The sequence below is a fragment of the Siphateles boraxobius genome, unplaced genomic scaffold (assembly GCF_051911475.1).
Source record: "Siphateles boraxobius isolate OS27281-9 unplaced genomic scaffold, OSU_SipBor_1 55, whole genome shotgun sequence".
Taxonomy (NCBI): domain Eukaryota; kingdom Metazoa; phylum Chordata; class Actinopteri; order Cypriniformes; family Leuciscidae; genus Siphateles; species Siphateles boraxobius.
Window position 1 is genome coordinate 1,623,186 of NW_027509181.1, and position 25,245 is coordinate 1,648,430.

Below are 25,245 nucleotides of genomic sequence, written 5' to 3' on the forward strand. Positions count from 1 at the left end.
CAGCAGGATAATGCACCATGTCACAAAGCTCGACTTCATTTCAAATTGGTTTCTTATGCCGGGCGTACACCAAAGGATTTTCACAGTCCCAGACTAAAGACCGGCAGTCTTTAGGAATCTTACTTGAGTCTCAGCGCGCTCCCGTCGTCTCGATCGTTAAATGTGAGGTGATAATCTGCAGTCGGCGACCCGATTTATGACAGTCTTTCTCTAGTCTTTCATATCAAACATGTTTGATATTATCGCAAGTCTTTAGTCTGAGACTAAAAACTGTGAACCCAAGTCTTTAGATGTGGGCTGATAATCTTATAAAGTCTTTTCTAAATCTTTTCAAAGTCTTTAGGTGTACAGAAAGCATTAAACATGACAATGAGTTCACTGTACTAAACTGGCCCCCACAGTCACCAGATCTCAACCCAATAGAGCATCTTTGGGATGTGCTGGAACAGGAGCTTCATGCCCTGGATGTGCATCCCACAAATCTCCATCAACTACAAGATGCTATCCTATCAATATGGGCCAACATTTCTAAAGAATGCTTTCAGCACCTTGTTGGATCAATGCCACGTAGAATTAAGGCAGTTCTGAAGGCGAAAGGGGGTCAAGCACAGTATTAGTATGGCGTTCCTAATAATCCTTTAGGTGAGTGTATATATATTATAGGGCTTGGAAAGTTAACGCGTTAATCTCTGCGATCAATCTTACATGTTTAAAGCATTAAAATAAATTAACGCAATTGACGCAAACCAATCGTGTCCCATTTTTATAACTTCCTGTTGCGACAGATGAGTGTGCTAACTGAGCCAAATTACACTGTATGATGGAGAGCGATAACGGTGGAGTTTTAGATGCAAAGTTTACATTTAAAAAATGTCTTGATGGCGCTTTAGACAGAAAAGTGGTGGTATGTACATTTTGCAAAGCCGAATTTAAATACCACCGAAGCAATTTGTCTTTACATTTAAATGCAAAACACCCAAGTGTTATTGCCGCAACTAGCGAGGCTACAGGAGGCCATCGGGCACGCATAGCACGCAAGTACCTGTCCACACCTGCAACCACAGTGCCTTGTGAGAGGTTGTTCTCACTCTCAGGCCACATCGTCCAAAAGAAGAGAGCTTCCTTGTCTCCTGATAATGTAAACAAACTGGTCTGTCTTAGTTGCTGGCTCAATGCAAAAGAGTAGGCAAAATGTTGTGGTAAAATATGTAACATTATCCTTGTGTTATTTGTACTGCAAAGGCTGTTGAAATATTTGGTGCATAAAAAAAATTGTTTTTGCTTGGATTAAGTTCTAACCATTTTGATGATCTTAGTTTAAACTTACACTTTAACATTTTGTTTAATAATATTGTTGGTGGATATGAAGAAATTGCTTTTGGCTTATTGCCTTACTTTATAAGATGATTCAGGAGTTCTGATCAAATTCAACTTAGACTTATACACTTTGTTTTATAATGTTGCACTTTATGGGAATTACCAATACTAGTTCCCTGGAGGGACTGTCTACAGTTCATACGATCATTGTAATAAAATGTTCTGTTTAAGTATAAGTATTGATAACAAACTTTGGGGGAAAATGCGATTAATTGCGATTAATCACAGCAAGTTGTACGAATAATTAGTTAATTTTTTCTAATAAATTCCCAGCCCTAATATATTATACATTTTTTTTTTGTCCTTGCATTCTTTCTTGTGGCTCAGTGACACACCTGTGTGAAAGGCTCATTATGCAGCTCATTATGCGGATCATTATGCAGGCCATTGTCTTCTCAGGTGTGAATCAGAGTATTCCCACCCCCTCGCATATTGCCTTTCCAAACAAAAAGTGTCTTACAAAATTTAAATCAATGTATTGTTTTATGTGAACGATTAGGCAGGATGATTTTCAGATAATTTTGAATCAAAAACTCTAGGCAACAACATCCATTAGTCAAAAGTATTTTGGACACATATTTAGTATGTGTTTTGTGGCCTTATTTCAGAAACTTTAATTTTAGTTTTTTCAATAACCATGCATTAATAATATTCTCTCAAAAATACAAACATGTTGCTCACATATTATGGTAGCCCTGTTTGTGCTAAATAGAGTGTAATTACAACTTTGCCATTAATATATTTATTAGCAACTGAAAAAGCACAAATGTCATGACATGTCAAAACATCCCAAGGACCCCAAAAACACCTTAGACTCCAGAGGGTTAAAGGGCTGTAACGCTAGATACCAACGGGTGATCCGCGCGTTGGTATCCTTAATGCGGTGGATCCACTGGAGGTGCGCGTGGACCGAACAGACAGTGAATTCCTGTCCAAGGAGATAATAGTGGAGGTTGAGGACAGCCCACCTAATCGCTGAACATTCTTTTTCTACGGTGCTGTATATAGTCTCTGTTCGAGAGCTTCCGACTGATGTACAGCACAGGCCGTTCCTCACTCTCTATCTCCTGGAACAGGACCGCTCCAAGCCCCCAGTCCGATGCATCAGTCTGCAACAAAAAGGGGAGAGAAAATTCAGGAGAATGTAAGTGCGGCCTGCCACACAGGGCAGCCTTTAACTGGGTGAAAGCCTGCTGGCAGTGCTCCATCCACTAGACTGAGTCTGGCGCTTCCTTTTTAGTGAGGTCAGTCAGCAGGCTCGTGAGGTCCGAATAATTAGGTACAAACCTTCTATAATATCCCGCCAGCCCCAGGAACTGTCTAACCTCCTTTTTGGTCTATCAATTTGGGGACTCACCTGTCCGTGACCTAAGTGGAAGCCCAGATACCTGACCTCCGCCCGCCCAACCACCCACTTTTTCGGGTTGGCCGTTAGTCCAGCCCCTCTCAGCGACCTCAGGACAGCCCGCAAATACTGCATATGCAACTGCCAGTCGTTACTATAGATTATAATGTCATCTAAATAGGCAGCGGCATGCGAATTTTGTCCTTGAGACGCTGAAAGGTGGCCGGAGCCCCGAACAACCCAAAAGTAAGTGGCACAAATTGGTGTAATCCAAACGGCGTTGTGAAGGCTGTTTTCTCCTTGGACATAGGAGACAAGGGGATCTGCCAATATCCTTTTGTTAAATCCAGTATCGAATAAAATCGAGCATTACCCAGGCGATCAAGCAATTTGTCAACCCGGGGCATTGGATATGCGTCGAACTTCGACACAGCGTTCACCTTGCAATAATCCACACAGAACTGAACCGAGCTAAAACTAAAACTAAAGTAAAACAACTAAAACTTTCGGGCTCACCCAATCACTGCTGGATTCCTCTATTACTCCCATATCTAGTATTGCCTCTAATTCGCTCTGAACCACCTTTTTTTTGTGTTCAGGCAAGCGATATGGCCGGCTGCTCACTACCACACCGTCTCAATATGGTGCTGAATTAGGTCCATTCGCCCAGGCAGGGACGAGAACACATCGGCAAACTCTGCCTGTAACTTAGTCACATCATTGAGCTGGGAGGGTGAGAGGTGAATCTCCTCCTTGGGCCAGCACGAGAGATTGTTTTTTTGTGTTCACTTCTGGTCCGAGATCTTCCTCTCCGCTCACCACCGTCATGCCTAACCCTGATGTGCCCCGTTCCTGTCTGTTCGAATCACCTCATAATTGAGATCCCCAACTCGCTGTGTGACCTCAAAGGGTCCTTGCCACTTCGCAAGCAATTTAGAGCTAGAAGTTGGGAGCAATACAAGCACTTTATCTCCCAGTGCAAATTTTTGTTTAGTCAAGTCTAGTTCCGCTGTTGTATAGCCGGCTTTGTTTGTCCTGGGCCTGTAACAAATTCTCCATAGAGAGCCGCCCCAAAGTGTGGAGTTTTGTTCTCAGATCCTGTACGTATTGAATTTCCTTCTTACTGTTCGAAGGTCCGACCTCCCAAGTCTCTCTAAGGACATCTAACACCCCGTGAGGTTGACGCCCATAGAGAAGCTCGAAAGGGGAAAACCCTGTGGAGGCTTGAGGGACCTAGCGCACAGCGAACAAGAGGGGTTCTAGCCACTTGTCCCAATTTTTGGCATCTTCCTGAACGTACTTCCGAATCATGGTTTTCACCACGCCATTCGTTTGTGGGTGATAGACGCTGGTGCGAATCGATTTAATGCACAACAATTCGTAAAGTTTGCAAATAGTCCGTGACACAAACACCATGCCTTGATCGTTGAGAATCTCTTTCGGGATTTCCACCCGGGAGATTAACTGAAACAATGCGCCCGCTAGGCTCTTGGCGGAAATACTGCGTAGCGGCACTGGCTCTAGGTAGTTGCATTATCTACCAGAACTAATGCAAAGCGATGCCCTCGTGCCGATCGTTCTAATGGCCCGATGAGTTCCATGCCAATTCGTTCGAAGGGGACCTGCATAAGAGGAAGTGTGCACAATGGTGCTTTTGGAGTGGCCGGTGGATTTACCAACTGGCATTCCAAACAAGACACGCACCACCTGCGCACGTTCTTGTGAATGCCGTGCCAGAAAAATCGGGTTATTAGACGATTAAGTGTAGCTGTATGTCCCAAATTGCCCAGCCATTGGATTACAATGAGCCGCCTGAAAAAGCATTTCCTGACGGCTTTTTGGTATCAACAACTGAGTCGTATCTTGTTTTGACTGAGTGTCTTGGGTCACTCGAGACAACTTTTCTTTTAAAGTAGCGAAATAAGGATATGAGAGCAGTCGACCTGGTTGGAGAAGCGGCCCGTCGATGGAACGGACCTGTTCAAAGGCATGTTTGAGCGTTTGAGACACAAGGGAAGATAGAGAGAGAAGCTGCTGGTAGGGGTTCACTGACCCAGGGGCACGCCACCATCTGGTCAGTAGGATGGGCTGGTTCAGTGACGTCGGCGGTGGCACTGGACCCACTGCGCGGTCTTCCTCTGAAGTAGCGCTACGAACTGCTCCAGCACCACCTTGTCGATAACTTCTTCCACGTCGCTTCCCCCGGCCATCAGCCATTTGCGGCATGAGTCCCGGAGCTGTTGCGCCATCACGAAGGGTCGACCGTACTGTTGTTCAGTACTCCGGCCGACCCGTTGCAGCATGGCGCGCTTCAGGTCTTTATAGACCAGGAGGTTTTGGACTGGTAGTTGTTGTGCGGCCACCTGCACCTCTCCGGAGAGCAGAGGAATCAGCCGCATTGACCAGTCAGCGATTGCCCACCCACATGCCTCAGCAGACCTCTCAAACAGGTCAAGGAATCCTCTCGATCATCCTTTGGTCCCATTTTGTTGAGAGGCACGTGAGCGGGATGGTCTAGTAGCCCGAACCTCCCAGTCAATCCTGCTCCAAAACTGCTCGCGGTCTTCCTGCTGGGCCTGGACTAGGGCATGGAACCATCGCTCCTAGTCGTTCCTAATGCCCAGCAGAGTTTTGTGATGTTCCTGATGCAGACTCGCGAGCGACTGGATGACATCCGCAAATGGTGATCCTGGCTGTCCCAGGTTTCGGCACCAGTGTGATGAGGTTCAGTTTGGAAGGAAGAATACAGGGTCGGCGTGACTGGGACTCGTACAATTTTTATTAGATTCAAGAACAAACAAAAGGTGCGCCCACTGTGCGCTCACCGTAGTTCACTACAGCACGAAATAAACGAACACGTCACAAAACTCCTTCCGCTATATCAGCTCTCTCTTTCCACATCATCCAACTCTTTCCACATCATACAACTCTTTCCACTGACTGCCGGCGTACGAGTCCTCAGTCCTCTCCCTCTCGTCTCGCACTTCACAGCGACTTATATCCGGTCTCTCCACGATTCATATCAGATAAACATTGTGTAAGTAGCCGGCCACTTACTTTCATGTATTTCGTGAGAAGTGGAGGAATTGACGTGTTGTAAATCCAACTGATCTGATTCTCTGAATTGTGGCACAAACTCACATGGCGCCGCCCATTGCGCATACAGCTCAACTAACGTGATCGTTATAAAGGTGTTTAAACAACGAAACACATCCACTTGCACATATTTGACAATCAGAATATCAATGTTTCATGCTATAGCTAATACATTTGTGAATATTTTGAATAAAAAAGGAAAAATTGCTTAAAAGCAGATCATCTTTCATTCAGCGCTGTGTTGTGGTTGCACTGTGTCACATGACAAGCAATGACGCGTCACCATGGAAACATTAAACTGACAGGTTCTAAATACCGGTCACCTTAAAAAACTCACGCTGGGGGGTCAGTTAGAATATTTTAAACTTACTTGTGAAAGGGTTAAATGGGTTTGAGAGTTTTTTTGTATTTCCTAGTTTGGGGAACAGACACAGTCTTTATGTGATGATATCTAGGTGAAATAGTCTGTGATGGGATTTATCTGACTTCTAGACAGCTAGCAGACGGTCATCAGATAGTCAAGGGTCAACTCTGAGACTATGTGCCATATTACTATAGAGAAGAGCAAGACCATCCCAGGAGGGATGAATACCATATCTTTTCAACAGGTCAGGTCTGCCCCAAAGATTTTCCAATTGTCTATGAACCCTACATTATTCTGCGGACACCATTTAGACAGCCAGCCATTGAGTGAGGACAGTCTACTAAGTATCTCTTCACTCCGGCAAACAGGATCTTATAATAATAAACAGGAGAATAATAATCTTAGAGAATTTACGATTAGCATTAGCCAGCACTTTAAATTTGCTTTGATGTCAGGCGCTCTGGCTCCCGGCAAACGTGACCCTGGTGGCTGGTGTCTCTTTTTTCACATTCTGTGTTATAGAACAGGATGGCTAACAGGATTTTCAGTGGGTGCATCACTGAGTGGGGAGAACCTGTTTGATGTTGTAATCGGAAAGAACAGTGTTTTGTCACGCGACTATAGCGTCTCACGGTCACCCAGTTTCCCTGCTGCACGGGCTCTGCAGCCGGAACCGAACAATGTACAGACTTCACTAATGGCTCGTTTCCACTGAGCAGTACGGTACGGTACAGTACGGTTCGGGTCGGGTCAGTAAACCATGATCCAGCTAGCGTTTCCACTGCCAACAGTACCCTACTTGATAGGCGTGGTGTTTGCCGGAAAGAAGCGATCAACGTCATTTTCGCGCGAAGAAGAAAGCGACAAAGTAAACACCAATGGATGGCATACAGCAGATCTTGTCCTTGCTTCTCGGCATGTTTGTCACAAGAAGACAAGCGCCGACATTAGGCATTTCTCAATACCAAGTATGTAAAGTTCACAGCAGAATGACTCCCGAGGACGCGAGTCCGGTAATTCTCCAAATGGAACAGCGCATTCGTGAAAGCGTCACTCAGCTCGCTCTGCATGTACATTTTAGGCAACATTAAAACGAAATATGTTATAAAACACCACTCTGCCTCTTTTCGTTTTCATTTAAATACATTTTAAACATTATAGGCACACAAATGTGGTTCAGGCAATGTATAGACCTGATTATATACATGTTTAACGTTAGCCTATTTATAACAAAACGAAATATAAAACACAACCCTGCATCTTTTCGTAAATTAAAAAAAATATTAAACATATTCCAGGCAATATGTGCATTTGTACAAATGTTGCAATAAACAACATTACAGTGATAATCTTGTAATAAAAAATGACAAAACTCAACCCTATCTCTTTTTGTTAAATTTCAGTTCTATCAATAATAGCCATTATAAAAGTATAAGTAAAAGGTAACGTTACAAGAAGCTATACAATAAGAAATAAAGCAAACAATTCAGTCAAATATACAAATTCAGCACTAGTCTAACGTTAACTTTACAACAGAAAAGTTATAGCCTAAATATATGAAACTTCACTTAGCCCTCAGCCAAAACGATTGGCCAGGGAACGAATTATCGATTCACGAGACCAAAGATGACCCATTAGATATACACAAGACGAATTACCACTACAGAGTCAGCGGCAAACTTCAGAACGACTAGCCGAGGAAAGGCTGTTCCAGGCGGGGAACATGAGCGCCGAGCGCCCGGTGATTTTTTGTGTGGAGCTGAGAACTGACTGCTGATGGTTGTAGTTTTTTCAGTGAAGAAATTAGAAAAATCAACAGCAGTTAAAGAGGTGGTGGGTGGTGACAGAGGAGAGAGTTGAATGTTTGTAAAAAGCAGTTAAGGCGCAGGTTAGCAGTATGATGTATGATGGTAGAGCGTTGTTGAGAGACAACGGGAATGTACTGAAAGCACATGTTGATTGTGAGAAAAGAAGTTGGAGCAGAAAGGAAAAAGGAAGATGCTTAAGTACCTTACCGGTCTGCTTGCTTGGTGGAGTCGCGCAGATAGGTCTTCACATGAGGAGACTGAACAAATACTAAATAAATATACTGCTTTTCAGCGCTTGAGTAAAAACAGCTATACACACCTTTACAATTATCACACTAAAAGCCAATTGCCCATGAATGTCTGAAATTTAAACTAATACTGGACATCACAGCGCTTAAGTACAATAACAACAACCGAAAACGCATCAAACGTGGCTGTTATTCTAAATAGCAATGAGTATAGTTAAAATACAAATTGCAATGAAAGTAGAAAATAGAAATAAGCAGAGAATCGAAATTAATCCTTCCTAGTAGCAAATAAACTAATCAACAGAACTGGGTACTAAGCAAGACACTTGTGTGCTCTCACTGTCTTCTGTGACCAATTACTTTTCCTCCCTTTCTCCTAACTTTCTCTAGTTTATATCTCCTTTCAGTTGCTGTGCACGCCCTTACAGTTAGCACACTAAAAGCCAGTAGCCCGTGAATGTCTGAAATCTAAACTAATACTGCACAGAGTTTAGTTAGTGCACAGTGCTGCCATATTGGTATTCCCTCACATTCTATTGACTTAATATGAAATTATCTGATTTTAATGAGCTGACCTGTATTTTTTCTCCAAGAGTCTGAAGTGGATTTGGTTCAACAAAAACAAAATAATATACACACTTCACAACTTATTCAAGGAAATTATGCTGACTGCGTATGGATTTAAAGACATGAAGCTTTATTTCGCCCTTGTCCCGGTCTATGTCGACAGGGAATCACTGTCACTGCCCACTGGCAGTTTAGAGCGCAATGAGCAATCCAGTCATTATACAGATCAGTGGTACTACCAATAGTACCCAATAGTTTTGTGACCTTATTGCTTAGTTTTGTTGACCTTATTACCTTATTGTAAATTATGCTTAATTTGCTATTACCTGTGTAGCGTCTGGACTGAATCAAATAATCGAGTCTGCTATAGGCCTCAGGAAAGCTTTTAATCTTCATGTAAATCACAGAATGGCACCACTAAGTCTGTACCCAATTGCCCCCTTTGTCATGTTAGTTCCCTGTCCAATGCTGAACAGGAACACCTCGAAGCTCCTACGTGACTTCAGAAGATCTTAATCAACTCCCCCACAGCAGGCACAAAAGGCCATGTGGAATAAGACATTGGGAAAATGCACCCAATATACATAGACACAGATATTCTCTCACAATTATTTAACTCACAATTAAGTCATCCCAGAATGTATATGATATATTCGTGTGTATGTATGTTCCCACATTATATTAGCCTTGTTACAACATTTTAGTTGTTAAATTTTAAATGCTTATATTCATATGTGAGAATGTTTCACTCCTTTAATGTCTTTTCATTCTATCGTATTTGGTATTAAAATGTTCCTCTCTTTATGCCTTAATTAATGATGTATAGTATGTTACGATAAAATGCATTGTTATTTTTACCATCCTTTACGGTTAAAAACTACCAATTCTGACAACATCATAAAACATGCAAATTAGGCTGTCAGAAGGAGACAAAGCAAACTCACTCCCGCTAAAAGTTCTTACCTACTAATTGGTAATTTCACCCAAAATGGGTGTGGACTGATTTATCTTTAAAGGACAATGACACTAGCTCATCTTTGCTCATTCTTCCCTTCTCTCATTTTCCTTTCATTCGGATGAGACATCTTGATTTTCGGCAACTTTGCTTTGAAGTTAACCTTTTAAGTGGATGATTCGCCCTCTGGAAGAACCCAAAGGATCCACAGCAGCAGGGATATTAGGCTGCTGACACTTTAAGAGCTACATGGATCCAATAAACTGTTACACATGCATCTTATCTCACGTTTACATTCACTTAAGACATAACCGACTATGTTTAAGATGGTACTCGACAATACGGCAATTACAGATACATTAATATAAATCATTCATTCATACACTTCATATAATGTATCTTAGCAATCTACCTTCCATGATGTTTTCACAAAACGAAACCTACACTACATGCTGCGCCTGCATGAGTCTGTTGTTAAATTTGCTTAAAGGGATAGTTCACCCAAAAAATTTAAATTGTCATTATATACTTACCCTCATGTCGTTCCAAACCCGTAAAACCTTCGTTTATCTTGGGAATATATATATATATATATATATATATATATATATATACATATATATATATATATATATATATATACACATATATATATATATATATATATGTATATATATATACATACTATGTATATATATATATATACATACTATGTATATATATATATATAAAGAGATTAAACTAATATGTATTGGATATATTCCAAAAATGAGTAAATAAACAAGTAAATTAATTAGAGGCGCCCGTATAGCCTAAATGTAGGCTACACGCAGGTGGCCTGGAAGACGTGGGTAATATGGCTTATCTATTTTCAACACGAACTGGAGGTAAGCAACAGTTTCCAAAATTGCAGTTAGTTTGATAGCTACAGAATGTCCTGGTTGCGTATGCAACCCACTGTTCCCTGAAGGAGGAAACGGAGGACGTAGTCGACGTCGACTGAACGTCAGAGAGCCTATCATCTTCGAATCCTATTGAACGAGCCAATGTAATTGGCGTGCGTGATTCGCATCACACACTCCGCCCCCGCGGCGCGGGTATAAATACGGAAGTGGATGCACGCACTAGTTGCTTTTTCGCTGAGGAGCCGAGCGTAACCAGGAGTCAGCGGTGGTCCAGCGGTAGTGGCAAGGGGACTACGTCCTCCATTCCCTCCTTCAGGGAACGGTGGTTTGCATATGCAACCAGGACGTTCCCTTTCAGTCGATAACGTCGGACGTAGTTGACGTCGACTGAATGGGGATAACCTTTGAAAGCGCCACTAAAGCTGCCACCTTCATGTGCCTAGACAAAAGCCTCCTGATGCCCCCGCAATTAAGGCGGGGAAGGACAGGGCTTAGGCCAGGGAAGTCACTGCTGTTCCTACAGGACCACTGGGAAAGCGTTCCCGTACATTGGAAGGAAGGGACGCTGCGGAAGCACATTCTACCCGAAGGGAGGTAAATGTGGAAAATACACATATGAACTGGGCGGATGACCGGGCAGTATAACATATGGAATAACACTGGGGTGTCTCCAGCCTAAGACGGGGTAAACTCATCGGACAGTGATGGCAGAGAGACTCTGCCGAAGGAAGACACGGGCTCGCCGTTGGGAGCCGTATCGTGGAAGAATACACATATGGGGTCGCCGTAGGGACCGCAACATATGGACCCAGCCTAAAACAGGTTCCACACTGCTTACAAATGGTAGGCCTAACACCAGACGTTCCGCACGTCCGACGTCGGAGGGGTGAGGAGGAACTCAACAGGGTTCAATTTTAAGGGAACTCAACTGGAGTAGAAAGGCGCACGAATCCAGTCCATAGGAGGGGAATGGCGCAGCAAGCCGACACTTGAACCGGGCTCACGGTGAAACTGGCCTCATGAGAAGGGAGCCCACGGGAAGCTGCGGTTCAACTAGGTGCCGTCCAGCCCCCAACTCTAGAATCTGTTTAGCAAAGCATATCGTCAACGCCCAAGCGGAGCACTTTACACTCATCATAGTCGAGCTCAACACCTAAGTGGACATGTTCCATCTCGGAATTTTCACCGAAATGAAAGCAAGCACTAAGTGGCCAACTTTGCTTGGAAACAGCCTTCCATCTCTGCTGAATTCCTAACAGATATTTTGTAGAGCTGGTCTGAGGTCTATGGCTTGCGTTCTGTACACATCTAACCTCTATAAGCGAACGGACAGAGAAAGCCAGGGCTGGATCTGCCTCCTCCGGGGCAGCGCTTTTAGGCTCACCACCTGCTCCTATTACGGGAGAGGTAGGAACCGTGGGCACAATCCGAGCTGGGGTCTCAGCTTGTGAGAGTTAGCCGGCCCGAACTCCAAGCACAATACGTTGACCGAAAGCGAGCAAGTCCCTACCCTCTAGTAGAGACAGCCTACTCCAACCCATCTTGCTGGAAAGAGAGCACTGAAGTGATCGAAAGCTTTCAGGATCTCCTCTGGAGAGAAGACGCACTCAACGACTAGGCTCCACTTCTAAAGGCGTAAGCACGCTACCCATTTCTAGGGGGTGCTCGCAGAAGTGATGGTAACTATCACATGTCCCTGTGATAGCCACCTGAACCTCCGCGTTCAGATGTAAGACCGCCCGGAATCTCCAGGGGTAGAACGCGGGTGCCATCATGCCCTGTCCCTGAAAAAGTGTTCAGGGGAAGTCAAGAAGGCTGTCGATGGGAGCCAGGTCTAGTTGGCCAAATAAGGGGCAAATATGAAGACCTGCTCCCTCCTGACTTGGCACCGTAGGTGCAAGCAACGGGCGCAAAAAGACAGGTGCATTGCTCAACACAACATGTGAAGATCACTGAGCTTCAGGAGCATTTTCTGCTCAGCATTTGAGTGTGATAAGTTCACTGAGCTTCAGGAGCATTTCTGCTCAACACCTGAGTGTGATAAACTCACTGAGCTACAGGAGCATTTCTGCTCAACACTTGAGTGCGAAGAACTTCACTGAGTAACAGGAGCATTTCTGCTCAACACTGAGTGTGAAAGGATTCACTGAGCTTCAGGAGCATTTTCTGCTCAACACCTGAGTGTTATAAACTCACTGAGCTACAGGAGCATCTCTGCTCAACACTTGAGTGCAAAGAACTTCACTGAGCAACAGGAGCATGTTCTGCTCAACACTGAGTGTGAAAGGATTCACTGAGCTTCAGGAGCATTTTCTGCTCAACACCTGAGTGTGATGAATTCACTGAGCTACAGGAGCATTGCTGCTCAACACCTGAGTGCGATGAACTTCACTGAGTTTCGGGAGCATTTCTGCTCAACATGACGTGTGAAGAATTCACTGACTTGACCAGGCGCTAGACGACCCTAAGTCGCAGTCGCTTTTAGGAGGCTCACTGGGGAAATGCATTTCTGCAGGCCCCTGGGGCATCTGAGAGCTAGTGTCTGCCCAAGGGTAGTCCGCTCGGACAACACTGGCAAAGAGACGAAACCGGAGAGGCAACTGGGCGGCTCCGGAGTGGTCATGACCCAGCTGGACCCCAGGGGATGGAGTCTCCACTCACCCTGGCTCTAACTGTCGTGAGGCTCGTCGGCGGCATGACTGAGTAGAGCGGAAATAGTGGAACAAAGCGTCCTCAGAAGCTTCAGACTCCAAGGAGGAGGTGACGGGTGAGTCGTGACAAATGCGAGGGAAGCTTAAGCAACGGTCGCAATGTCCAACAACTCAAGACACATATGCCCGTGTAGTCGAGGGTCGCCCAGGCCCCCGTTAAAACACGCCCTTTATACATGACCTCTCAGTTGAAGAGGGTTTGGCAGCAGTTGAGCTATAGTCACACAGGGTGAGCTGCTCTGCCACGGTCACCTCGGGACTCGATCATGAAGCTAGCGCTGAAGCGCTCATATATGGAGTAAGCCAATGGCTGCATCTACCATATACCCCAGGAGCCTCTGAAAGTTCTTTCAGTGGGACCCTTTCTCACTTCAAACACCAGCTGAACACATTTTCATTGGAGAGACGTGTTAGACCGAGTCCATCTCCAAAACTGAAAAAGAGATACTCAGCCCGTGGGTGAGATTACTCTCTGCCAGTTGACCTGAAGACCCAACGGGCTTTGGAGCACTCGAAGGGAAGGTCTGTACTGATACTCCAACCCTCACACGCAACACACAGGATGGCCTGCGGTGCGGAAGGTAGAGATGTGAAGCACATGTCTTTCAGGTCGGAGCTGCAGACCAATCTTGGGCCAATATGGTCACGACCCACCACCTAGTAGCACGAAGAACGAGTTTACAACTAGCCTTTGTACCAGCTGGAGGAGCGGCTATATCAAATCCTTCGCCAGTCACAAGTCAGGAGCACTGCTCAACACTCGGTGTGATGAATATCACTGAATCTTCAGGAGCACGTCTGCTCAACACCTAATGTGATGATTATCACTGACTTGAGCGGGATAGCCGAGCCTGAGGTGGGGCACCAAAGTAGAGATAGTGGTGTTAGTGTGCTGTGCAACACTTACCTGTCTCCACTAACGGCAGGGGGCGTGTGAGAAGGCGGATGACCGGGTCCTCGAACGCACCAAGCTGACTGCTGGCTCATCCATCCCTGGGCGGCCCGCTCCGGAATGCTTTCGCTGTCGCTTGCCACCTGGTTTGGCAGCGCCTGGAGCGGGCTGGGCGTCTCTACTGCGGCCGGCTCCATGCTGAGGCCTGGGTGGAGGCTGCTGCGGAGGCCCAGCAGGAGCGGCGGCCGGAGAACGCCCTCGGCGACAAGTAGGCGGAGGAGCTGCCACCGGCGGCGGGTGGAGGCAGCAGCTGGCCGCCGGGGCAGGATGTGCCGGATGACCTCCATCTGCGCTTGAGCGGCAGAGAAATGTTGGATGCAGTTCTCCACCGCGTCACCGACCAGCCCAACACGGAAATCGGGGAGACCAGGAACCGAACCTTGTCCGCATCCGCCATATCAACCAGGCTGAGCCAACGATGGCGCTCCTGGACCACTAAGGTGGACATCGCCAGACCGGTCACACACGCTACGACACTCGTGCCCCGGAGGGCTAGGTCGGATGCAGTGCGGTGCTCACCTATGAGCACACGGTCTGGATTAACCTCGTGCATGCCATGGGTGCCCTGGTCTGACAGACCTGAAGCAACGCCATGGCACGCAAGAGGAAGCGGCTTGCCCACAGGCTTTGTAAGCTCTGCCCGTCGGAACGGACGAAAACTCACAGGCCTTAGGGGGGAGACGAGGATCCCCCCCAAAAGGCAGCGGCCGCGGGACCCAGGTGCACCTGTGTCGACAGACCGCTCCAATGGAGGGACACCTCACAACCCTTCACCGTTCCTCCATCAAGGGTAGTGAGGGGGAAAAGCTATTCAGGCAGTTTCTGGCAGAGAAAGATGCTGTTCACCACCTGATAAGCTCTCCATGCGTTTCGGGAAAGAAAGGCACTGGGGCGGCGAGCTGAGAACCAGCGCGACCCGCCCCAAGATACCAAACTCCAGATTCCAACCGAGACTGAACGGGACACGGTGGAGGTTCCACTCGAACCCGGCAGCCTCGGCGGCCCGTTTCAGCACAGCTGACATTTCTGGATCTGGCTTGGGCAACGTTATACTCCCAGAGGGAGACAACACAGCCAAGGTGTCATTTCCAGAGGCCAGCTCACCCTCCAATGCTGCTATCGTCATCTTATCCTCAGGGGGAACCCCCGTTGAAACAGCTGATCAGTCCATTACAGAGGGACCAGTATGCTCAACATGAATTCCATCGGCTGCGGTGTGATGGAGGAGTGAGGAGCCCACAGGGAATGGTTACCGGGCGAGACATCCATCACTATCCTCCAATCACCCATCCCACACGGCACCAGGGGGTGGGGCATGGTAATGGAGACTCGCACTTCGCGGATGAAGGCGAGTCTCGATCTCAATACCGCGACAGTCATATTCCCGCAATGAGAACATGAACCGTACACAAAAGCTGAGGCGTAAAAAAAAAAAAAGTTTGGTTCCGGTTGGTTGTCAGTTGAGGTCATGTGTCGGTAGGGACTTTTTTTTTTTTCAGTGGCAACAAGGGATAGGAAGGAAATTATTATTACTTTTTATTTTTTTATACAGTAGCGATTGATAAGCTACTCTATTTTTTCATAACATAGCCTACCTGTACATGTACTCTACCACCTTGTGTGTCCCAGCATGTTACACACACACACACACGCTGATTTTAAATGTGTGCGCGGGGGCAAACGGGGTTGCCTTATTGTAAAGTGTTACCGATTAGTTATTCACAGATTGAGACGTCTCGTGAGTTCAGTGTTGGAAAGATCAGTTGTTTTAACCATTCATTAAAACGAATCGGTTCGAATGAGTCATTAGTTCGCGAATTAGACGTGTCATTATCGGACGTGTGCTCGTTGTGTGATTATCCCGGCGGTTAGGACATCCCACAAGATTTGTGTCATCACAGAAAACATTTCATCACTGGATAGTTTTTTCGTTTATTTAAAGTGTGGTTTATATGTCAGCTGAATGTGTGGAACGCTTTTCAGAGAAGATAAGGCAACGTATTTTAGCACAATTCCCATCCAGCGGTAATAAAGGAAAAAAGAAATCTCCGAATGCTCCACATGAAACTTTAGTCTTCCGACCTTGCCATCGTGTCGATTTATTTTCATTAATATGTGCGAGGGAGAGAGAGCAAGACAGTGCTTAGTTTTGAGACGGTGAAGCCCAGGGGCGGATCCCTGCTGCCACCCCAGTTGGCAGCAACAAATTAAAAGTTGTGGCCAATTTGACAATTTACGAGCGCGAATCTCCAATGTCCGACAGCAGTGAATGCAGCACGAGATTACGTCAGAGCGGCAAGAGACTGATTTGATTTGAAAACTCTCACACATCTGCCACTCATCACCCGTGTCTTACCTTAATGTTTTTCCTGTGATAATGCCCCTTATTTCTATCATACTTTTATCTCCTATTATGTGAGATGACATTGTATGGTCACTTATTCCCAGTGGTTAAATTGGGCCGGGGCTTAATCTCGTTGTCAGTCGACCATGATCGCGCACGCGCATCTAGGTGACACAGATAAATGTACGCAGCAATATGTAATGAATGTTTCTGGGAGATCCGTAGTGGATGTGGAAGCGCGCAAACCTTCCAGAAATGTACAAAAAGTGCCCTGGGCCTTGAATGACAAGGTAAGGAAAATAAGATTAAATTAAATAAAAATTAATTAACCAAGACTAGGTTGACCATGTGATGATTTTTCTCAGGAGATGTTTTGAGCATTTTACTTCAGACACCGGATTATCAGCAAACTGCCAAGAGAACTATACATCCAGACCCCCCTAGGGAGAGCACCGGCCCCCACATAATAAATCACAATTTAACCCCTGCTTATTCCTAATAGGAACTGTTTCACATGAAACCTCAAGTGCAAGACATTGATTCCATGAGACTGAGTTTGTCTGTATGAGTTTGTAAATGGCAGTCTGTACCCTTTTGTAGTGTGTACATACCATTTCTCATCAAACAGTGATAACTTTGATTAAATTCAGTATATACGTCTGCCATATGTTGCCACCCCTCAAAAATTCCTGCCTCCCTCTCGCCACCCCATAAATGTTTTTCTAGATCCGCCCCTGGTGAAGCCTATACTTTCGCCTGGCTCCGCAGAGAGAGCACGCGCGCGACCGGGGCTCTCTCTCTCGCTCTGCTCGTTCAGTTCATGCGCCCTGTCACAAGCGCAGCAGTGCATCTACATGACAACAACGATGTGTGAACGCCCGTGGCTGCCTCGTTTGTTAACATTGCTGGAGGACAACATGCTATACAAATACGGTGCTGTACAAAAACATAAATTATAGTTCGCCTCAAAGTTTTTTATTTGTGTATTTATTTAATTTGTATTATTTCTTCCCCAAGCTCATAAAATAAATTTGGGTCGCACATAAATTGACAGGGTCGGTCGGAAACAGGAACCAAACAAATGTTTTTTTTATGCCTGAGCATATAAGCACTTATGCATACATACATACCAAACACGTGATGCAACAATTGTGACCATCAGAGAGGACAAGGGAACGATCGCATCCAGAAACGCACAGGTGGAATGACATCTTGAAAAAGACGCAAACGCACCCGTGTTGCTCTTTCAGAAAATAGGACCGTCACCAGTGCCGTAACACACAGGGGAATGACCGCGGCAACACTGAACAGAGAACTGAAACAGTGAAGCACTCACTTTTCCGCCCTCTAACCAGCCGTCAACACACACAAACATTTAGAAATGTGTTGCTGTTAAAACAGCAGTTGAGAGCTCAAAGCTCGCGATCACCGCTGCACTCGCGCTGTAGACACCAGCACTGGGAGAGTCTTCTTGAAGAACTCTGACACACTCGCTCGTTATAAACAACAGCACTCTCAGAGACATCAAACGATCGGCTCCGAAGCGAAAGGCAACTAGTGCGTGCATCCACTTCCGTATTTATACCCGCACCGCGGGGGCGGAGTGTGTGATGCGAATCACGCACGCCAATTACATTGGTTCGTTCAATAGTACTCGAAGATGATAGGCTCTCTGACGCGATCCCCATTCAGTCGACGTCGACTCCGTCCGACGTTATCGACTGAAAGGGAACTTATAGATCTCCTTCCTTTTTGTTTTAATTTTTACTGCATTAATGATGAAATGGTTTAAATTCTGTTTTCTTGCAGGCGCAGTGAGGAAAAAAAAAACACTGCGTTTAGGGCAGTTGGCTCATAGCTCTGCTTCAACTGTGCCATACCCTCACTAGGGCAAACCAAAATTCCTGACATGTCAGAAATTCATCCGACCATCCTATTGCCAGTTGGGAGAGGTTAATTGCTTCTCATTTTCCCCTGTACACTGCACGACAAACGGCGAAGCTGAAATTTGTGCCGATTAAAAAGTAAAAAAAAAAAAGAAGTTGTCCTGCTTGGAAATCGGCTCAAAATCTGATGGAAATTGCAGTGTAAGCCTGGTTTAAGAGAAGCCACTGTGCTCTAAAACTTCTGACACTGGCAGAATTTCATGGTTACCATAGCAACCGCATAGCAACCACCCTCAACAACCTAGCAAAAATCTTTTTCAAACTAACATCAAAGTTTGTTTACAATCTTTACTCTTCTAGTTTTCTAATTTATTTTCCAAAAATATTCCTGTGTTGTTTTAGGAGACCTTTTTGGAGAGCAAACAGGATGGTGTGGCTCGGAAATACATCCCACCTGCAAGGTATGATTACCCTGATGACGCCTGTTTTTACACTTTCACATCTGTTCTGGAAAGAACTGCATGATTAACCTTTAAAATATTAAGATCTTGATCAAAACAATATTGTTTCCCTCAGGTATTACTTATACTTGTGGTGGTAGCCAGTGGAAAAAGCTGGCGTTTCTTGCTGGCACAAAAATAGTCTACTATTGAAGTCTACATTTTACTATTTAATTGCACAATAGTAATACCGAACAGAATTAAGACAAATTATAATTCTGATCTCACTTTCTATTCCAATAAGATAAAAATAAATACATAATTAATAATAATAAATAAATAAATAATTTAAACATTTTGATATCAAACATATTTATACTGTCTTTTTGCAAAACATTTTGTTACAGCTGAAGACTACAAGCCAAACTCAGTAGCCTCAAGAACACTTACACAAGGAACTTTGCCTATAGGTTTCAACAAATATATCAGCAAAAACAACTTACTAATATATATTATTTAAAACATCAATGAAGACAGTTAATAAGAAAAGTAAACAAAAGTAAACATCAGTAGCAAAAAACTACAACTGAACAAAGTGCAAGAAATCAAATATAAAATAACCTAGTATATAGTTTTCTTTTTATAAATAAAATTCCTAATGCTTTTTAAAGTTACACAAGTTATTCAGTCAAGATCACTGACTTTACGAGGATATTTTAACAAGTGTATTTGTCTGTTCAAGCGCAAGAGAACTCAGTCTTTCAGAATTCAGTATTCGTGCACTAAATGAGATGTCGAGTGCATCTTCTCAGTTGAAAGTCACATTTATTGCGCACACCGTAATGGATAAGTGTAATTAGAAAATTTTATTTTATAAAAAGTATCTGATTACTGACCTTAAGTATGCTATTCCAGAATAGGAATTCGATTCCCAAGCTGCCGGTAAAGGTACAGGCAATGACGGTGCGGACAGCTTGTTCAGTGTGCGACCTGGCTGGGTTTTCTGCCTCAGACATTTAATTTAGATTTTTGGCCGAAAAAATTTTACTCACTTAAAAAAGTTGGGTTAAAAACGACCCAACAGCTAACCCAATGGTGGGTTGATATAGCACCGACCTATTGTTGGGTTATTTTAACCCAATAAATTAGGTAACTAGTTTTACCCAATAAATTGGGTTACAAAAAACAAATCTGTTGGGTTATTTGGCCAAAATGCTTTAATCAACCTATTATTAATATTAATTATAATTACTATTATTGCCATGTAAATAAATAACTCACAACTTAAGTATATTAACAATGCTTTATTTACATTCAATTAGACATTGCATTAAAAAGTTATTGTTGCAATTGTTTTGATGTACTTACCTAAAGGTAAGAAATTGTTAGGCGACGTGTTGAGGGAACACCTCCAGGCACAGAATATTAATGTTAAAATTAATTTAGAGTTATGTTTTAAGTTCTAAGAAACATGGAACACAAAAACACAAATAAACGGTTGTAGTCAAGTCAAGTCACCTTTATATAGCGCTTTTTACAATACAAATTGTTTCAAAGCAGCTTTACAGAGATAACAGGAAAGTAAAGTTGTAATAGTATTGTTAAATTTAAAATTAAATGTTAAATGTCCCCAACTAAGCAAGCCAAAAGCCAATGGCGTATAAAGGCGAAAAAAGGCGACAGTGCCAAGGAACCGAAACTCCATCAGGTGACCGAGTTGAGAAAAAAACCTTGGGAGAACCCAGGCTCAGTCAGGGGGGCCAGTCCTCCTTTGACCAATAAACGAACAGTGTATGATTATGATTTAGGCGGCATAATAGGTCAGAAGTCAGATTGGATCAGAACTTTCACAATATTAATCCAGTTCATCTGATTAGTGGTCGGAGTCATCACGCCGGTATGGAGATGAGTTTGTTGAGGTGTCCATGAGGCCTTGACAGTGTTGATGAGGCTGGCACTTCAGGGATTTGTTGTCATCGTGTCCATGCGATGGTCCTTCCTTAGATCTGGATATGGCCTGGATCTGGGCAGTTTGCGGTAGACCTCGGGATAAACAGAGAGACTAATATTAGCGTAGACGCCATCCTTCTTATGATCTACAATGTATATCAGGATTTATGGGAAGTGCTCCCTGTTCCGGCGGATCTAAACTATACAGCCTAACATTGAATTATAGCAATCTATAATGTGTTATGAGTATGCTAAGCCAAAGAGATGTGTTTTTAGTCTAGATTTGAACTGACAGACTGTGTCTACTTCCCGGAACATGTTAGGAAGATTGTTCCAAAGTTTTGGTGCCAAGTAGGAAAAGGATCTACCGCCAGCAGTTGATCTTGATATTCTAGGTATTATCAACTGGCCAGAATTTTGAGATCGCAATAGACATGAAGGACTATAATGGGTTAAGAGCTCGCGCAAAAACAGGGGAGCAAAGCCATTTAGTGCTTTGCAAGTAATCAGCAATATTTTAAAATGTATACAATGTTTAATAGGGAGCCAATGCAGTGTTGACAGAACCGGGCTAATATGGTCATACTTCCTGGTTCTGGTAAGAACTCTAGCGGCTGCGTTTTGTACTAGCTGTAGTTTGTTTATTAAGCGTGCAGGGCAACCTCCCAAAAATGCGCTTTTACAGATACTAGACACGTGACTTACAAATGAGAGATTGGTATCAAAAAGCACACCCAGGTTGCTAACTGACGACGAAGACTTAACAGAGCCATCAAGTGTTAAACAGTATTCTAGGATATTGCCTGTGGAAGTTTTTTGTCCAATAATTAGAATATGTGTTTTTTCAGAATTTAGTAGTAGGAAATTACTAGTCATCCAATTGTTTATATCAGCTATGCATTCCGTTAATTTTGTGAATTGGTAAGTTTCGTTGGGTTTTGAGGAAATATAGAGCTGAGTATCATCAGCATAACAGTGAAAACTAATTCCATGTTTCCGAATGATATCTACTAATGGTAGCATGTACAGAGTGAACAGCAGCAGTCCTAGTACTGAGCCTTGTGGCACACCATACTGAACTTTTGACCGATAGAGTGCCGATAGTTATGACGTCACTTTGTAGGACAACTTGGAAGTTAGCGGCGCATGGGTTCCCTCGATCGAAAAGCTATGCATTTTCCCCATAGACTTTTGGAAAATCGCAAAAAATAAGATCTGTGTTCAACAAAGAGTTGTGACCCTTACACGTTTTGTCTATCAAGATAATCTTTACAAGTTAATCCAAAATGTATACATTTTGAAGCCTATATAAAGTTTTAAAAACCACAAGCAGGTACAATAAAGTTTAAAAAACCACAAGCAGGCTATAACTGGTGGGTTTTATGTCATAGGGTTTTATGTCACAATTTAGCACTTATGTCATAGTACTAAATATACGTGAAAATATTTAGAGGCTTAGTTAACCACAGACCTTATTTCAGGTGATTTAGCAAAAACCCATTAAAAAAACCCATAGACTTTAGGGCGAGAGAACCGGAAGTGCTAAAATGCTAACTCACTTCCGCGTTTTGGCCTAGAAAGTGACGTCATAACTTTGCCACTCTATGGAGGAAAGATAGCTGGCAGGGCTTTTAAAGCAACATCTCCAAGAGTGTCTTTACATAAAACAGAAAGAACAATGGATTAATCTTTAAACAAGTGCATTATATTATAGACAAAATATTATAACTTGACATGAAAGTACAGAGCTGTTGTGCAGGATTTTCTCACCAGAAGAAATGTTAGTCTGAACAGGAAGAAGATCCAAGGCTCTCTTCTCAGTCTTGCAATATGTAAGGATTCGCTGAGATGCATGTCCTCAAATTTCAAAAAGTTTATCTTTGGCATGTGGGTATAAAATACCAAAGTCCTGAGCAATCTAAAAATTAATAAAGAAAAAGAAAAGTTAAAATCACACCAACACCTCATATGTAAGGGATAATGTAGAGTGAGGCGGTTGTTATAGTGAATACAACCCCGACAGGCTGATTATGACCCCGACGTGAAGCGGAGCTTGAATCAGCCTGAAGGGGTTGTATTCGCTATAACAACCGCCTCGCATTATCCCGCTTATTACATGGCTACCTACCAAATAAATCAATAATTTGACACAAAATATTGATTTAAAAGGAGTTTATTGATTTAAAAACGATTGTATTGCTTCCGCTAAAGAAAATAGTCTGTTCCGTATCTACGGTTAGAATCCTGCGTCCATGGCAACGCTCTGTTTTTCATGGCAACGGTGTGTTATACTTAGCAGCGGTCTGTTATCAAGAAATAACAGACCGCATTCTACATTAGAATTCAACCAAGCCATGTAATAAGGTGCAGTAACAATGAAAGTATGGACATCTGTTTATCAATATAAATATATATTATTATATTTTTTATTATTTATATTATATTATAATATAGAGCTTCTGCAATTGCCATGTATTGTGGTAAATGACCTCCATTTATGTAACTCAACTGACTATTGTAATAACTTACTGTCTTATTGAGTAGTTATCTTTTATAACTTTTAATCTTTATAGAGTTGTCTAGATAAAACGTTTTTTTAAGGCGGGATCTAAAGCAATGAGAAAAAAGCATGCAATGAATGGCGTCCCGTCCGGGCGCATTTTCTTTAGGTCCGAGAAAAGTACATGTCCGTGAAAAAGAGGACGTATGGTCACCCTAGTTTAACACTTTGTAGTATTTTAAATTCACACTGTAGTTGGGATAGCCCAAGTAAACATTTGCGCTACAATGTAGGCCTTTATATAACACAGCATACCTTCTTCCTGTAAGTGACTGCGACACAGGATGGATGGACCAGGCTTCCGCTGCGTCTTGAAGCCGAGCGCGCCGGTTAATATCTGAAAATATTGATAACTTTCCCAAAAAGTATTGGAAAGAACATAGAAAGTTAGGAAGAGTATCACAACCGAGCACTTAGAAATTGGCTGGCTATATGGCCATATTGGTGTCGTTAATCGCAGATAGCGGACAAAAAACAGTCATACAGGGGAGATGTAAACATACAAATAATTGTCTGAACATTTAGAACGAAAGACGGCAATAATACTATGTAAGTCATGTTATAACGAAAAAAATGATAACATAGGCTACAATATGCATACTGTGTAGTGTAATATTAACTCACCCGTGTATCTTCTGTCAGCTGTGGTGGTCAACCGTTGAAATTTGAATTTCAACCTAACGGGCTGCGTTGTTATAGAAACAACCCAATAAATGTTCCGAATAACCCAACAGAACGACCCAATATTTTTAACCCAGCTATTGGGTACACAAAATAACCCAACGTTTTTAGAGTGTAAGCTTTGGCAAACTTGCAGCAATGGATTTCTTCTCTTTAATTTTCTTAATTTTTTTTGTTCCGTTTGGTTATGTGTGCTTCATGGTTGTTTCTTTCTACTTATCCGGACCGCCCGGTAGTAAACAATGTCAAAAGGAGTCATGAATTGAGTTCATGAACTGTTTTTGGCCTGCTGTGGGACACTATGCATTTGCATGGTGAATAATAAATCTTTTTTTGTTGTTGTTGTTGGTGAAGTTTTAGTTGACTGAAAGTTTGGGTATTTTAGTCTTATCTTAGTCACAGAAAATCGTAAATATTTTGGTCTAGTTTTTATTAATGAATTTAGTCATATTGTAGTCATATTAACATTTTATTCACTGAAAACTGTAGACATTTTAATCGTATGTCAGTCATCTAGTCTTAGTGTTATTTCACATAAGAAGCTAAAGTAACATTTAGATTTATTTACACAGACTTTTTTTTTTACACATTTACACTGACTGCATTTACACTGTAATTGCAATTGCGTAAATAATGTTATGAGATTGCTCCAAAGTAGTATTTAATCCTCTCCTCATGGGTCAATTTGACCAGTCATAGGAATGAATGTGAAATGGGAAAACTATAACAACATTTTTAGAACTGTAACAGCATTTTTGTATTCTGAATAAAAATAAGCATATTTAAATACATATTCTTCAATGTTTTATTTTTTAATATTTCTTCCTGTTGTCTACTTTACTAGCTAGAATTATTGCATATATATACAAACCTAAAATAAATGTTTAAAATTAAGAGTGCTCAATTTTTCCAAAAAGAAAATCTATTTTAATGTGTAAATATATACCTGAATGCATAAAGAAGCAAGCTGACTTCAAATTGGAGTTTTGCAATAGTCATGAAATGCATGAAATCCGCTGTTCCCTTAATATTAACTGTTTCTACTTGCCGGTAATG

At 43.0% G+C, this 25,245-nt stretch overlaps 1 protein-coding gene and 1 long non-coding RNA gene across 7 annotated transcripts in view; one reads left to right on the forward strand and one right to left on the reverse strand.

The window, feature by feature from the left end:
• Window positions 1–25,245, forward strand: part of becn1 (beclin 1, autophagy related) — a 165,150-nt gene that overhangs the window by 62,077 nt on the left and 77,828 nt on the right. For all 6 annotated transcript variants that reach the window (XM_077205822.1, XM_077205818.1, XM_077205817.1 and 3 more), the window contains one exon: window positions 18,961–19,019. In XM_077205822.1, the coding sequence (XP_077061937.1) occupies window positions 18,961–19,019 (59 nt within the window). The remainder of the gene's footprint in view (window positions 1–18,960; window positions 19,020–25,245) is intronic.
• On the reverse strand, window positions 22,553–24,292 carry LOC143714548 (uncharacterized). The gene is made up of 3 exons (XR_013195531.1): window positions 24,133–24,292; window positions 23,764–23,861; window positions 22,553–22,866 (listed from the first exon to the last, which is right to left on the reverse strand). It is a non-coding gene; the product is annotated as an uncharacterized LOC143714548 (long non-coding RNA).